The sequence below is a fragment of the Aethalodelphis obliquidens genome, unplaced genomic scaffold (assembly GCF_003676395.1).
Source record: "Aethalodelphis obliquidens isolate GAN/ISIS:26980383/991018 unplaced genomic scaffold, ASM367639v1 scaffold29, whole genome shotgun sequence".
Lineage (NCBI taxonomy): Eukaryota > Metazoa > Chordata > Mammalia > Artiodactyla > Delphinidae > Aethalodelphis > Aethalodelphis obliquidens.
This window is the reverse complement of record NW_020837973.1, coordinates 11,543,826-11,559,238: the sequence shown is the minus strand read 5'-3', so window position 1 is coordinate 11,559,238 and position 15,413 is coordinate 11,543,826. Positions and strand designations below refer to the sequence as shown.

General features: G+C 39.3%; 1 protein-coding gene across 1 annotated transcript in view; it reads left to right on the top strand.

Moving 5' to 3' along the window:
- DNAH5 (dynein axonemal heavy chain 5) overlaps positions 1–15,413 on the top strand; it is a 202,004-nt gene that overhangs the window by 50,537 nt on the left and 136,054 nt on the right. The window contains exons 24-31 of the mRNA XM_027125332.1: positions 939–1,157; positions 3,489–3,551; positions 3,856–4,094; positions 4,831–5,071; positions 7,192–7,391; positions 9,829–9,982; positions 11,800–11,963; positions 13,088–13,244. Of these exons, the coding sequence (XP_026981133.1) occupies positions 939–1,157; positions 3,489–3,551; positions 3,856–4,094; positions 4,831–5,071; positions 7,192–7,391; positions 9,829–9,982; positions 11,800–11,963; positions 13,088–13,244 (1,437 nt within the window). The remainder of the gene's footprint in view (positions 1–938; positions 1,158–3,488; positions 3,552–3,855; positions 4,095–4,830; positions 5,072–7,191; positions 7,392–9,828; positions 9,983–11,799; positions 11,964–13,087; positions 13,245–15,413) is intronic.

Here is a 15,413-nt window from a genome sequence, read left to right as displayed (position 1 = left end):
ATTTGAAAGACCTGATTTAGTGTTCAGTTCCCATATTCCCATTGTATCTTACTTTCCCCATCTCCCCACCCTATTCACACACACTATGGCCTTGTGAGCACTAAGTTCCAGAATTGTACTTACTCATCCATCAAAGGGAGCATTGGAAAGCTGCAGGTCTCTGTGTTGCTTTGATTGGTACTGGGGTGTAGACTGGAGGCATGCCTTCAAGGAGAAAGAGGGAAGAGGAAGAGAGGCACTGGGCTATGCTTGCCCAAATCAACAATCTTTTCCCCAAATCAACAATCAGGTGTTCATTCTATGTCTTTGGGGAAGAGTAATGGTGGGAGAAGAGGCCAGGGATATTTAGGAAAAATCCTTTCTCATGAAAACCAAACTTTGCCTTATTTTAATCTTCTAGACAAGAGAATAGTCCAGGATTTTGTGTCCTGAGGGCAATAACTTGGCTTAGGCTCTGATTCAAGAATGCCCTCTTATGTCTTACTGTTGGAACCTTTTACCAACAAAGTGAAATAGGATAGAGTTAAAACTCTGATTCATTTTGTTATTCTAAAATTAGCAGTTAAATTGTTTTATGTTTTTCATTTACTTGATTTAATTTTGTAGTCTTCAAATACAATTTAGGGGCCTAAGTAAAAATACCTTTTATTTGTATAATTTATAGTTTTCAAAATGCATTTAAATTGATATATTTTTTGATATTCACGAAAATCCTATGAAGCAGCCAGGGAATCTTCCTGTTTTACAGATGAGGAAACTGAAGTTAAGTGGCTCAGTTGCTCACTTAAGCTTTTCCAAGTTTGCAAGTAGAGTAACAAGAACTCTCTGGGCAGTTTCCCTGTCATGTGGATCTTTTCCATTCTAATGCTTTAAAAAATGACTGTGCATACATTTATGCACCTGACTGGCAGAAATTAAATTTTTCTTCTTTTGTGTAGGAATCCTATGCCCTGCTTAACAAATATGGGCTTCTGATAGCAAAGGAAGAGATGGACAAAGTGGATACTCTGCGTTACACTTGGGAGAAGCTTCTGGCACGTGCCAGTGAAGTGCAGAATGAATTAGTCTCACTGCAGCCCAGTTTCAGGAAAGAGCTTATTAGTACCGTGGAGGTCTTCCTCCAAGACTGTCACCAGTTCTACCTGGACTACGATTTGGTACAACTCTAGCTTTCTCTGTGTATTTTGGGAGAAGAGTGACTACAGCATGCAAAATGTAGTTGTTTAAAGATAATATTGGGTGGGCCAAAAAGTGCCTTTGGTTTTTTAGGTAAAAATAAAGACACATTTTTCATTTTCACCAAGAACTTTATTGAACAACGTATTCATCCTTTTGTTCCACTACCTTCTGCCATTTTTCAGGCAACTTCATAATTCCATCTTCCCAAAACTTTATCTTTTTGAACAAAGAAATGTTCCAGGTGCCTTTTACAGTCTTCCAGGGAATTGAAATTTTTTTCCATTAAGAGAATTTTGTAAAGAGTGAAATAAATGGAAATCCGAAGGTTCAATGTCTGGTGAATAAGGTGGATGAATCAGAACTTCCCAGCCAAGCTGTAACAGGTTTTGCCTGGTCATCAAAGAAACATGTGATCTTGAGTTATCCTGATGGAAGATTATGCGTTTTCTGTTGACTAATTCTGGACACTTTTCGTTGAGTGCCGCTTTCAGTTGGTCTAATTGGGAGCAGTACTTGTTGGAATTAATCGTCTGGTTTTCTGGAAGGAGCTTATAATAGAGGACTCCCTTCCAATCCCACCATATACACAACATCACCTTCTTTGGATGAAGACTGGCCTTAGGTAGGGTTGGCGATGGTTCATTTCGCTTGTCCCATGATCTCTTCCGTTCCACATTGTTGTACAGTATCCACTTTTCATCGCCTGTCACAATTTGTTTTAAAAACAGAATGTTTTCATTACGTTTCAGTAGAGAATCGCACGTGGAAATATGGTCAAGAAGGTTTTTTTCACTTAACTTACGTGGAACCCAAATGTCAAAGCGATGAACGTAACCAAGCTGGTGCGAATGATTTTCAGCGCTTGATTTGGATATTTTTAGTGTGTCGGCTATCTCCCGCATGGTATAATGTTGATTTTTCTCAATTATTGTTTTGATTTGATCACTATCAACTTCAACTGGTCTACCAGACCGTGGAGCATTGTCCAGGGAGAAATCTCCAGCACGAAACTTCGCAAACCACTTTTGACATGCTCGATCAGTCACAGCACCTTCTCCATATACTGCATAAATCTTTTTGTGCATTTCAGTTGCGTTTTTACCTTTCTTGAAATAATAAAGCATAATATGCTGAAAATGTTACTTTTTTTCCTCCATCTTCAATATTAAAATGGCTACACAAAAATTCACCAATTTTGATGCCTGTTTTTAAATGATATGACAGCTGTCACAATACAATCTAACAAAACTGTTTCGAATGCAGTTAAAGACAACGAGAGCCGTCTTACGAAAAAACCAAATGAACCTTTTGGCCCACACAATATGTCAGATTTAATGAAATTCCCTAGGAATGGAAATTTTATTTTCACAAGAGCAAAGATATTTCCCTTTCACAATCCTTTCTGCTTAGAATTCATCCAGAATAATTTCAACAGTAAATGGAAATTTAAAAGTGCTCTTTATTTATACCATTGGTTTCGTACTGAAGTTATTTTGGTAGCTTTTCTAGATTTGTGTAGATAAATATTATTCGCTTATAGTTGTCATGATCATCCTTCACACAGTATTCATTAGTTCTGCAAATACTGTAGAACTGCCCTTGGTGCTGAAGACGCAAAAGTGGACAAGACAGATTGAGTCCATATTTTAATCATACATACATAAGTTTTCATGCAAAATCTTCTGCTGGGAATATGCTGCTTAAGGAGACCCACTTCCAGCCAATTACAATGTGCTACAGAAGGGAAATGTGTAGAGTATAGGGTAAAACTTGTACTTACTAACTGGTAACACGCCAAACCACAAAGTAAATGAAATTAGGAGATTGGATTCATGAACCAACTTCACGGATGAAGAAGCACAGAAATCCAGTTATTTAAGGTGGTCTAATATAGGAAAACCTGATTGGAATGTTAACATTACAGGTCACTTTACAAATAGATATTAGAGTGGTGAACTCTGTGTGTCATGTGGCATTAGTGTTCTAGTTCAAACCAGACACCGTTTGTGCTTCTTACAGAATAGTTATTTACCCTTCATGTCACCTGATAAATTAATAGCACATAGTTTTAATTTTCAAAATTTCTTGACATATGAAAGCTGTGACCTCAATTTGGCTTTTTTTTGGCCTTGAAAATATTTCCAAATGAGTTACTTTCCTGAGTCCTTTTTTACAAATAAAAAGTAAGTTTCCTATCCTGTATGTGACATGCATGTAAACAAAATTTGATATTCAAATACATAGTGCTCATGAAATTTGTATGCATTTGCTTCATTTTACTTTATGTTTATTTTAACTTTTTGTGTCAGAATGGTCCAATGGCTAGCGGCTTGAAACCCCAGGAAGCCAGTGATAGACTTATCATATTTCAGGTGATCTTTTTAGTTTCTTTGACTTTCTATATAACCAAAACCTCAATGTCTTTTAAACACATACTTTTTTTCTGCTTAATATAGAGAAGCCCATTGTGGAATATAGTATGTACTTACCTTTTAAAAACTGTGATTTGGTATGGTTAACGTTGGTTTCTATGTCATTAATTGTACTCATTTAGTTCTCATTTACATGTGCTCAGAGATCATACATGTTTGCTTATTGGCCAATCTTTTTTTTTCATTTGCATGTTTATTCACATGTAAATCATTTTTGATGAGTTTTCACTTGTATTTTTATTAGAATCAATTTGATAATATCTATCGGAAATATATCACCTATACTGGAGGAGAGGAGCTTTTTGGTCTGCCAGTCACACAGTATCCTCAGCTTCTCGAAATCAAGAAGCAACTAAGTCTTCTACAGAAAATATATGCTCTGTACAACAGTGTCATAGAAACTGTAAATAGCTATCATGATCTTCTGTGGTCAGAAGTAAATATTGAAAAAATCAACTGCGAACTTTCAGAGTTCCAGAACAGGTGAGAAATTAATGTTTATCATGCCCAGAGCTATTGAACCTCAAATACTTTCTTCTTTGATAGGCTGTCAGGGTTCTTTTTTCACCCAGATGTTTCGAAAGCACATCATGCTTCATTGCTGTTGTCCACTGACATCACCCTTGTCAAATGCGATTTATTAATTACCCCTATGTGTGCCTGGTGAGACAAGCACATCCTTTAAACCTGGATGAATCTTGCCAAGGGCTTTCCTGCATCTTAGAGAGAGCTGATCTCTATTTATATTGCACTTACCAACATTTGAAGTTTATGTTAGATGATTTATTTGGAATAAAAGCAAGAGCCCTGTGATATTTCTACATCCTTGAAGTGTTGAACCCCCCCCAAAATGGAGGATCATTTGTTGTACTTTTCAGTTGACAGCCTGAGACACTCTGCTGCGCTTTGTACTTGGTAGGGTCTCAAAACATGTTTGGAGAATTGAATTGAATTGGGAAGCACCTCTATTCTTTAAAATAATGCCTTTTACCTAATTTTTATGAGGAAATTGAAAAAAGTCATTCCTGGTTGGGAGGAGCAAATTTCTGCAATGTAAAAGTGGGTTATATTAACAGCTATCCACTGAGTCATGAGATTTACCAGTGTGATGGGTATTTGAGGTGACTGTTTTTTGATGGAAATGCTAGCAGACAGTCTTGGATTGGAGACATTCCAGGCTTATATTCGAATGAACTTTCACGTTGGCTTTTCTTCGCAGGTGTCGGAAGCTGCCCCGGGCCTTGAAGGACTGGCAGGCTTTTTTGGATCTGAAGAAGACCATTGATGATTTCAGCGAGTGTTGTCCCCTGCTGGAGCGCATGGCCAGTAAGGCCATGATGGAAAGGCACTGGGAAAGGATAACTGCTCTCACTGGGCACAGTCTAGATGTGGGGAATGAAACTTTTAAGTTAAGACATATCATGGAGGCACCTCTTCTGAAATACAAAGAGGAAATAGAGGTACAATGATTGAGTGTATGATGTGGTGGGAGATTGGAAGGTCCCAGGGGATTTGAGAGTCTTCCTACATCATGGTCTGTTGGTGCAGTACATCATGCTAGAACAATCAAAACTCTTTTCCTGGTACTCAGCTATTATTTCTTCAACAAACGTTTATATAACAGGTTCTGTGTTAAGTGCTGGGGACATACGTTCCTGTGTTTACAGATCATTAAATAATTTGTATAATTAAATAATTGTACAAATGAAGGTGTAGTTACAAACTGCAGTAAATACCATTGAAATGGAAGTATGCTGCTCTATGAGGGCCTCTAATAATGGGGTTGACCTCTCTGGGGGTGGGGCGAGGGCAATGAAGGTCAGGAAGACTGGGTGCTGGGTGAACGGGGTGTGCTTGTGTGGTGAGGGGGTAAGGAGCTTGGAAAGTGCAGAGAAGACAGTGTCAGGCAGGTGGAACAGCATATGTGAAGGGTCTGAGGTGTGTTTAGGGGACCAGATGGCCGAGATGTGGAGGTGGGCGAGAGAGGAGACAGATAAGGTTGGGGAGATGGAGTGGGTCTAGAATGTGTTATTGATTTCAGTCTTTGAAGCAGTCGGTAGCCAACTGGGAGATGTATTTTGATTGGGGGATGACGTGGTTAAATTTGCATTTTGTAAAGATCACTCCGGTAGCTGTGAGGAGAAAGAATTGGAAAACGGAAAGGGGGAATGCTGGGAAACCAATTGGGAGGTTACTTGAATATCCCCGGCAACAGATAATGATGTGTCAGATGAGGAGGCAGGTAGTGAAGCTGAAGAGGGGAGACAAGATTGAAGAGATCGTTAGGAGGATAGAATTTGACGGAGTGAACATGGTAGGGAAATGGGAGGGGCTGAGGATGAACCCTAGAGTTCTTGCTGAGAGATCTAAGTGGATGATGGTGCTTGTGACTGAGATGGGGAATGTTGGAAGGTGATCAGGTGGAATGACAAAGTGCAAAGACTATGAGCTTGATTTTGGGCATGAGTTTGATATTTCACAGATTGTGTTTTGGGTTTCCTTGATGTATCCAAACAGAGAAGCCCAGTAAGCAGTGGGTGTGGGTCTTTCCTGGAGATACAAAAGGTTGCTGACTGCACAGGTGTGGATATGCTCATCCAGAGAGGGACAAGAAGAGGGCAAGGACAGGTTTGACCAATGGTCCAGGAGAAGATAAGGCTGCAGAGAAGACAGGGAGAGTGATCAGAGAGCTGGGAAGAAGTCAGGTTTCTGTTCATTCCCTCCTCTCGTACTGCATTGATTTGACTTTAGAGTTAAATCAGAGACACATTACATTTTGAGTCTTTGATGAAAGTGGCAAAATTTAAAAGGTTATTGCATATCTTTTTTATCCTACTTTTTATTGAGATATAATTGACATTTAACATTGTGTAAGTTTACGGTGTTCAACATAGTGATTTGATACATTTATATTGCAATATAAGCTCCACTGTAGTGTTAACTAACACCTCAGTTATCATTTCTTCTAGTGGTGGGAACAATTGAGATCTAGTCTTTTAGAAAATTGAATGTTTAGGATACAGTTTTGTTGTCTATAATCACTGTACTGTGGATTGGATCTCTAGGACATATTTATCTATTAGCTGTAAATAGATATAACATCTCTCTCATTCCCCCACCCCCAGCCCCTGTTAACTACCATTCCACTTTCTGTTTTTTCAAGTTTTTTTTTTTTGTTGTTGTTGGTTTTTTTTTTTTAAGATTCCACATATAAGGGCTATCATATAATATTTGTCTTTGTCTGACTTATCTCACTTAACCCAGTATCCTCAGGGTCCCACCATGCTGTCACAAATGGCAGGATTTTCTTTTTTATCGTGGCTGAAAATCTTCCACTGCTGTATATCTTTTCTGTCTTCTTTCTGGAATAGTTTGGTGATAAATTTTACAGATTAGGATAAATCTATATTATATCTACACACACACACCATTTATTATATTGCAGTTTAGATCTGGAAATGTAAGTATTTATAGATACATATAAAGGAAAGGGTATAGACAGGACCTCTGTTGAACCAAGACTATTTGAGAAGGATGTGTGACTTTCATGTGATAAAATGAGAGCTTGCACTTTTAATAGGACATCTGTATCAGTGCGGTGAAAGAGAGGGACGTTGAACAAAAGCTGAAGCAGGTGATTAATGAATGGGACAACAAAACATTCACATTTGGCAACTTTAAAACCCGTGGAGAGCTCCTCTTGAGAGGAGACAGTACATCGGAAATCATCTCCAACATGGAGGACAGCTTGATGTTACTGGGCTCCCTACTGGGCAACAGGTAGGAAAACCGTCCTTCTTTCCCCTGAGGTTTGAGAACCATAAAAACAAACACTTCAAGGGAAATTAATTAAACAAATGCAACAATACCCCTCATACAATCTATTCAACATTGAAAGTACTTGTTTTAATTTTAGCCTTTGGCACGGCATGGATAAAACTGTTTTGATTTCATTATCCTCTATTTGGGGGATGTGTCTGAGACCATCAGTTGGACAAAATCATGCACCATGTAATTAGCCACTTGGATCTTGTGGAACATTTCAGCTTTGCTGCTGACAGGCCTCACTGCACAGCTGACAGCTCGACAGGCTCTAGATTCCAGAAGGAAAATTATTCTGAATTTTAGAATAATTACTTCGGAAACCTTTTGGTCAACACCTATGGACTAGAAACTCTTAGTTGTGTACACACTTTAATGAGATGACAGATTAAGATAGAGAATGAAGTTAATTCATAAAGAGAAGTAAAGCAGCTCAGACCGATACCATACTAACATTTCTGTTTGATGGTAGCAGCAGAGCTGTCATGCTTTGGACGTGCGAGCCAGAGATGCATAAACTTAGATTTCTTTGGTTCAATGCTTCCTCTGGTGCTTTTTGAAATAATTTTTTTGTTCACCAGGATTTCCTCAAATATATGGTAATTGTGTAAGTGTTTGAAATGAGTAATATAGAATATAAAATTAGGTCTTAGAGATTCAGACTATTGGTAATATTGAGTCTGAACTACTTAGAATTTGGTGAGTTTTAATGAATTTGGTTACTGGTCACACCCAACCAGAATTAAGGACAGATGGAAGATAACATACCCTATGGAGGTAGAAGAAGTACACATATACATTAACTAAACATCATCTGTGTTAGGAATGGGTAAACTTTTCTTACCAATGGCATTGAACCCACAGACAGAGTTGTATGAGGAACGCATATTCAACAGAAATTTACAGAATACCTACCACGTGCCATGTGGTCTTCTAGGTGCTGTGGTTAGAAGGGTGAATAAAACAAAGATTTCTGTTGCTATGGACCTATATTCTTGTGAAAAGCATAAACAAGCAAAAAACCCCAGAAAGATGTGTAGAATATTAAAGCAATCTGCTTAACACTTAAGACTATGAAAATTAAAATTTTATTCACTAATATGACTAATATTTGAGATGACTTCAAGCCCGTATCATGTTGGACTGGAGAGATCAAGAAAGGGTGAAGAAGGAGAAGAGGAAAAACAACAAAAGGCAGGACAATCGTTTAGGAGTAGGGTTGTCTACAAATAACAGAAGCACCACATACAACATTGCTTGAACAAGACTGAAGTGTATGTCTTTCTCAAGTAAAAAAAGTCCCAAGGTTGATGGCTCTTGGGAGCCCTTCTCCTCCTTCTACCCGTTACATCCAATGCTGCTGCTCTCTTCCCATCCGGAAGAGTGGTTTTCAGACTTGGCTACACACTAGACACACCTAAGGAACTTTAAAAAATCCCAAAGCCTGGGCCACATCCCAGACTGATCGAATCAAAGTTCCTAGGGGTGGGATCCAGGCAGGTATTGGTAGGGTTTTTTGTTGTTGTTGTTTGTTTTAAGGTATTGGTAGTTTTTAATATTTATCGGATGATTAGAATGTGCAGCTAGAGTTGAGAAATATTGATGTGGAGCTTAATCCCGGGACTGCACATTGCTGCAAAGGAGGCTGCGAACTTCAGTATTTTAACTGGGCAGCTATGAGTCTAGGTAGAAATGGGGTTCTGTATCTAAAGAAGAAGGAGGAAAAGATATTGGGGGACCACTGTCTGTTTCTGTCTCACGAGGAAAAAGGGAAGATAGATTAACTATGAGAGAGGAAGAAAAGTGGCTCTCAGGCTTTATGTGTGTACACGCAGAAAGCCTCATGCATACATGTACACACAGACATGAGTGGGGTGGACAGGAGTGGATGGGAAGTTGGAAGGAGGCTCAGAAGAGGGCAGGCTAAAGAGAGAGTCCAGATAGTATCATATTTGAAAACGGAATTTGTTGTTCTGTCCCTGCCAACGGCTCTGTAATGGCTCCACATTACATGAAAAACAAGAGACTTCACAGAATAGGCACAGAAGCTCAGTGGAGAGAATGTTATTCCCTTGGCGACAGCAACAATGACCAGAATGATACTGTTCCAGCAGCTGGGCGGAGTCAAGTCTAATGCTTGATCTGCTTCTTAGATGATACGTCTCCCACTTCTCTATGCCCTGGGTCAAAAGGGAAAAAGTCAGTTTAACAATGCCCAGTATATGGTGATGAATGCATCACTTGGTAGCGTCATTTTAAAAGCCAGCAACGTAATCAAAGTTGTAAAGAAACAGGTGAAAATCAGGATTTTTTAAAAAACCTCTTTAGTTTGAAAACAACAACAATAAAAACAAAACACTAAAAAAACAAATTCTGAATGTATTTCTCGTTTTAGGTACAATATGCCATTCAAAGGCCAGATTCAAAAGTGGGTGCAATACCTTTCCAACTCAGCAGACATCATTGAGAATTGGATGATGGTGCAAAACTTGTGGATTTACTTAGAAGCCGTCTTTGTAGGAGGAGACATTGCCAAGCAGCTTCCCAAGGTCTTAGAAATTTCTTTATGATTTCATTCGGCTTTTAAACTTAGAGAACTAGCTAATAACTCAGAATGCCCTTAAAAATGCAATAAATTTCAACCTCTACTGAGCCACCCCTTCTCCAGTCTTTTGGTTGTTGCTGTCAAGCTGTTCTTCAAAGAGAGAGAGGGTAATTGTGGAAAAGAGGGGTGTGAAAATGAGAGGAAGAATGCTTCAAAATGGTGAGGTTTTATAGGAAATGGAGGGTTAAAAAACAAAGACTGAATGCCTGCATAGTTGATATACTTCTTCAGATAATTTGAAGGTGGAACTTGGAACAGTGTAGAATTACAGAGTGGTTATCTTGACAGTGGTAGGATAATTTGTTCTCTACTACTGACAGTTTAAAATAACCCACACTCTACAATATACCCAATTATATCAGTACTGTAAAATGGAGTGGAAATCGGCAAGGAAAAACTCAAGGATTCTTACCCAATTACGTTAAATTGTTTGCTAAATTATAACGTGTTAACAATACATTTCAGTTTTAGAAGCATGATTATGTTGAGTGTTCTTTTCACTTAGGTTTCCTTAGCTTTCTCTTTGGTTAGTTTTCAGTGTAATTATAGAGGGCAGACCCATTAGCTGATTTATTTTTTGGCTACCAGTGAAATGTATCCATACATTATAATTTTAGGTATTTATTTTTCTTTTATATTTGGGCGTGTTTTTCCTCTTGATGGGTGAAGAGTCTCAAATTGGACTTAATGGAAACTTTCACATACAATATTGAAGGAGTTAGGTGGAGTTTCTTGCTCTCATACTTGATAGTATGTGCTCATTGGTAAAATATAGAAAGTTTTAAGGAAGAAAATCACAATTATTCCTACTCTCTCAAATTAATCTGCACATTTTCCATTTTTCCTCAAAAATCTATTTAAAAAATTTCAGAATATTAGGGTCACACTATAATTAATTTTGTATCTTATTTTTATTTTTTTTTGCGGTACACGGGCCTCTCACTGTTGTGGCCTCTCCCGTTGCGGAGCACAGGCTCCGGACGCATAGGCTCAGCGGCCATGGCTCACAGGCCCAGCCGCTCCGCGGCATGTGGGATCTTCCCAGACCGGGGCACGAACCCGCGTCCCCTGCATCGGCAGGTGGACTCTCAACCACTGCGCCACCAGGGAAGCCCTGTATCTTATTTTTAAATGTTTGTTTTCTAAATACACAAATAATGCTCAGTGTAGAAAACTTGAAAAACATAAGATTCACTTAATTTGGAGGTAATTGAAAACAGTTGGGAGGGTGCTTGTCTCCTAAATTATCTTGTGTTGTATTATTATTATTATTTTTAATATTTATTGGACTGTAGTTGATTTACAATGTTATGTTAGTTTCAGGTGTACAGCAAAGTCAATCAATTATATGTATACATATATCCACTCTGTTTTTAGATTCTTTTCCCATATAGGCCATTACAGGGTACTGAGTAGAATTCCCTGTGCTATACAGTAGGTTCTTATTAGTTATGTATTATATGTCGTAGGGTGTATATGTCAATCCCAGTCTCCCAATTTGTGTTATTATTTTTATACCTGCTTCCTGCTTTTAGTTAACAATGTAGGTCCCAGGGTTGAGCTAAAGATTCTTATTTAAGAAAGGGGGTGCTCTGGTGCAAAAGACCCAAGGAAAATTGAAATAGAACATGTGTGATATTTCATGTATGCACAGGGTATCCAGAACGGTTACAAGTCTGACCTCAGCGGGAGGTATGTGAGACACTCTGTCCTTGGGATCACAGACGTGTCCAAGTGTGCTTTGTTACCTTGTGCTCATAGGAGGCCAAGCGCTTTTCCAACATAGATAAATCCTGGGTGAAGATCATGAGTCGGGCACATGAGATGCCCAGTGTGGTTCAGTGTTGTGTTGGAGATGAGACCATGGGGCAGCTGTTGCCACACTTGCTGGACCAGTTGGAAATCTGCCAGAAATCCCTTACTGGGTAAGTTCACTCCAAGCATCCTAGAGATGAAAGGGACCAGAGACACGAGACAGGATTAGCCAAATGGGTGTTCTTTTGCTTAGACTCAATTCATGTCTAACGTGGTGGCATAGATAAAACTGATAGTTTGGAGGCTTATCGTCTCTCCAAGCAGTTACTAGATTGTCTCTGATGTTTAAATTATAGGCTTTATGGCTTCTTCCGCCACTGGGACAAGAGCTTGTAAATATTCTCAAACAGTCCTTGTTTTTAAAATTAATATACCTGTTTTTCTGATCTCCTTCTTGGATAAACATCTGAAGAAGCAAAATATTTCATTATACTCAATGAAGAACAATATGAACAGTGTGTAGTGTACACAAGCAGCCAAGATTATACAAAAATGAGAGCCTAATCTAATACCTAGCAATATACACTGACACACCCACACCCACACCCACACTTACATAGATGGAGGCTGGAGGAACTCCAAGAGTAACAAATAATTTTCTTGCCCTTTGGCTAATCACGATAAAATCACTAAGTAGAAATATGTTAAATAGGGAAACAAAAGTGCAGCAAAAGTAGGGTGATGACAGGTAGAACAAACATTCACTGGGTTTTTGTAACTCCTCGAGGCAGAGAACAGTGTCAAGACCCTTCCTTCCATGGAGCTGGATTTTGTTTCTGCTTCAGTGATAGATTCATTGGATTCTTTTAAGATACAATCCTAAGAATTGGAATTGTCAGCCTTTAGCTGACATAGCACTGTGCTTGCAAATAAAATAAAACAAACACAAAACCAAAAGACTCCCTGTGTGTAAATCTTCCTGTCTTCTACAAAGAAAGTACAAATATTTCCAGGTTAAGTCAAATGTATACATTATACTTGTGAAAAATGAGGAAATTCTATTAATTCTGGAAAAAAATAGTCTCCCAATCAGAATATGGACTCCCACTTGGCAAAATTAGTAATGAAAAAAAAAAAAAAACAACAAAAACACAAAACAAAACAAAAACATTGAACAGTGTGGGGAAAACTAGATTCTCTCAAAGTCTTTTCCCTTTTTCCCATCCAGATTAATTTATTCCTAGAAAGACCTGTTTTGTGTGCTTATGAAGTTTATCTTTTCCTCCCCACTTAGGTACTTGGAGAAAAAACGGCTTTGCTTTCCTCGGTTCTTCTTCATCTCGGACCCCGCTCTTCTGGAGATTCTGGGGCAGGCATCAGACGCACACGCTATACAAGCCCATTTGCTGAGTGTGTTTGACAACATCAAAACGGTCAAGTTCCACGAAAAGGTTTGCCTAATTCTAATTGCTGGCCAGCAATTTACGTATCTTAGAATCTCAACTGTCTTTATTGAATTGCTCTCCAATAGTGTTTACAAAGAGTTACTTCCCTGTCCATTAAATATCACCCGGTGACTAAAAAGATACTTTTGGGCCCAATTTGCCTTCAGAACTATGTGACTTCTTAATATCCAAAGTGTAGATTTGAATAACAGATAGTTTAAATGTGATTAGGAATGCTTCGTATGTAGCATTCATAGCTTCACATGCCAAGTTAACTGTTTAGAAATTCAACAAAACAAAGGAACAAATTGCTCATCAAATAGTGCCTTGACTGAACAGAATTCCACAGTGACTTGTTTTAATCAGGCTTCAGATGTTTTTGGCATGATGGTCCTCCATGTTTTTCATCATACTCCATTGAAAACCTTTTCTTTCCTTTTTTTTTTTAAACACTCCCACCAATTTCTAGAATCATGGAGTTGTATGGGACCCAAAAGAAGTTATCCAACATGAGGAAGACTATACATTTGCCTAGCTGCCAGAAGATATTGTCTAATCTACCCCTTTACCGCAAACTCCCTAAAAAAGTGACCCTTCCAATTGGATAACATATTCAGCTCCCTTATGGTGTTTCATACAAACCTTAGTATCATTTATTTATTCATCCCAGCATGCAACTTGCATCTGTTGAGCAAATACCACGCACTAGATGTTGTGCTTAACAATGGGAATATACCATCCTCAGGGTTCTCGTGCTCTGGTGGGGTCTACAGAGTGCAGCTTGTGCAGTGGTAGAGCTAGTCTATTGGAGGTCATTAAAAGCCAGTCAGTTAAGTTCAAGCCCCTCGCTGTGTGCCAGGCATGATGCCAGTCCTGGGGTTCCAAGGAAGAATATATCGCAATCCATACTGCAGTTGTTTTTATGCAGTACAACATTCAAGAGAAATTTGGCAATTAAACCATCGATATTTTTGACTTGCTGTGTTTGTGTGATGCACAAGGAGCATGGAAATGCCCACCAGGGAGCCCTAACCTGGGTGTAAGGGGTGTAAGAGAAAGCTTCCTGAAGGACAATGTGGTGTTTGAACTGATTTTTTGAAGGTGAGTGGAACATAACCAGGCAAGTGGGGAAGGGACGCACAGTCTGGCCAGAGGAAGGGCAAGTGCAATGGCCCGGAGGTGTGGGTGGTCTAGGATGTCAGAAGTGTGGGTATGTGAAGGAGTGTATTACTTTCCTAGGGCTTCCATGGATTAAAACAACAGAAAATTATTCTCTCACAGTTCCGGAGGCTAGACATCCTGACTAAGGTGTTGGCAGGGTTGGTTCCGACCGGAGGCTCTGCAGGAGAGTCTGTTTAGTGCCTGTCTCCTAGTTCCCAGTGGTGGTCAGCAATCCTTTGTTTTCCTTGTCTTGCAGACACATCAATTTGACCTCCACCTTTGTCTTCACTTGACATTCTCCTTGTGTGTCTGTGTCTAAATTTCCTTCTTCTTCTAAGGTCATTGGATTCGGGTCCACCAACATCCAAGATGACCTCATCTTAACTTGACTGCCCCTTCAAACATCCCATTTCCAAATCAGGTCCCACTCACAGGTACTAGGGGTTGGGGCTTCAATATATATTTTTGGAGGAGACAGTTTAACCCACAACATGGGGTGATGAGCAAAGGGAAAAGAGGGAGAAGGAGGCATGGACCATATTCCAGAAGGTCAAGTGCATCACACTATGGAACGTACTTCATCATGAACGTGACAAAAGGTGTGGGAGGTTTTCAGCAGAGCAGTGACCTGATGTGTGTTTCAGAAAGAGCCTCTGGCTCAGAGTAGGAGGCAGAATGGAAGGGGGCAAGGAAACCAGCTTCGAAAGTGATTGCAAAGTCAGGCCGAGTTGCTACAACAAAGCGGGTGGGTGGAGAGAAAGAGGAGACCGTATGGATTGAATGGTTTAAAAATTGATCTTTCTTTTAGATCTACTGGATGCATGGGTTGAAAGAGGGCATTGAATTACCGAGGAAGTTCTTCTTGATGTTTTCCTCAAATGCTTCTGCTTTAGCACCAGGACTTCATGGTCCTAGAGTGAAGCTTCTCATTGTTTGATTGTACATTGAAGATAATTGAAGCTTCCTCATTTTCAGCCTCTGTTCCTAGCAATTACTTCTTAAAAACAAATAGCA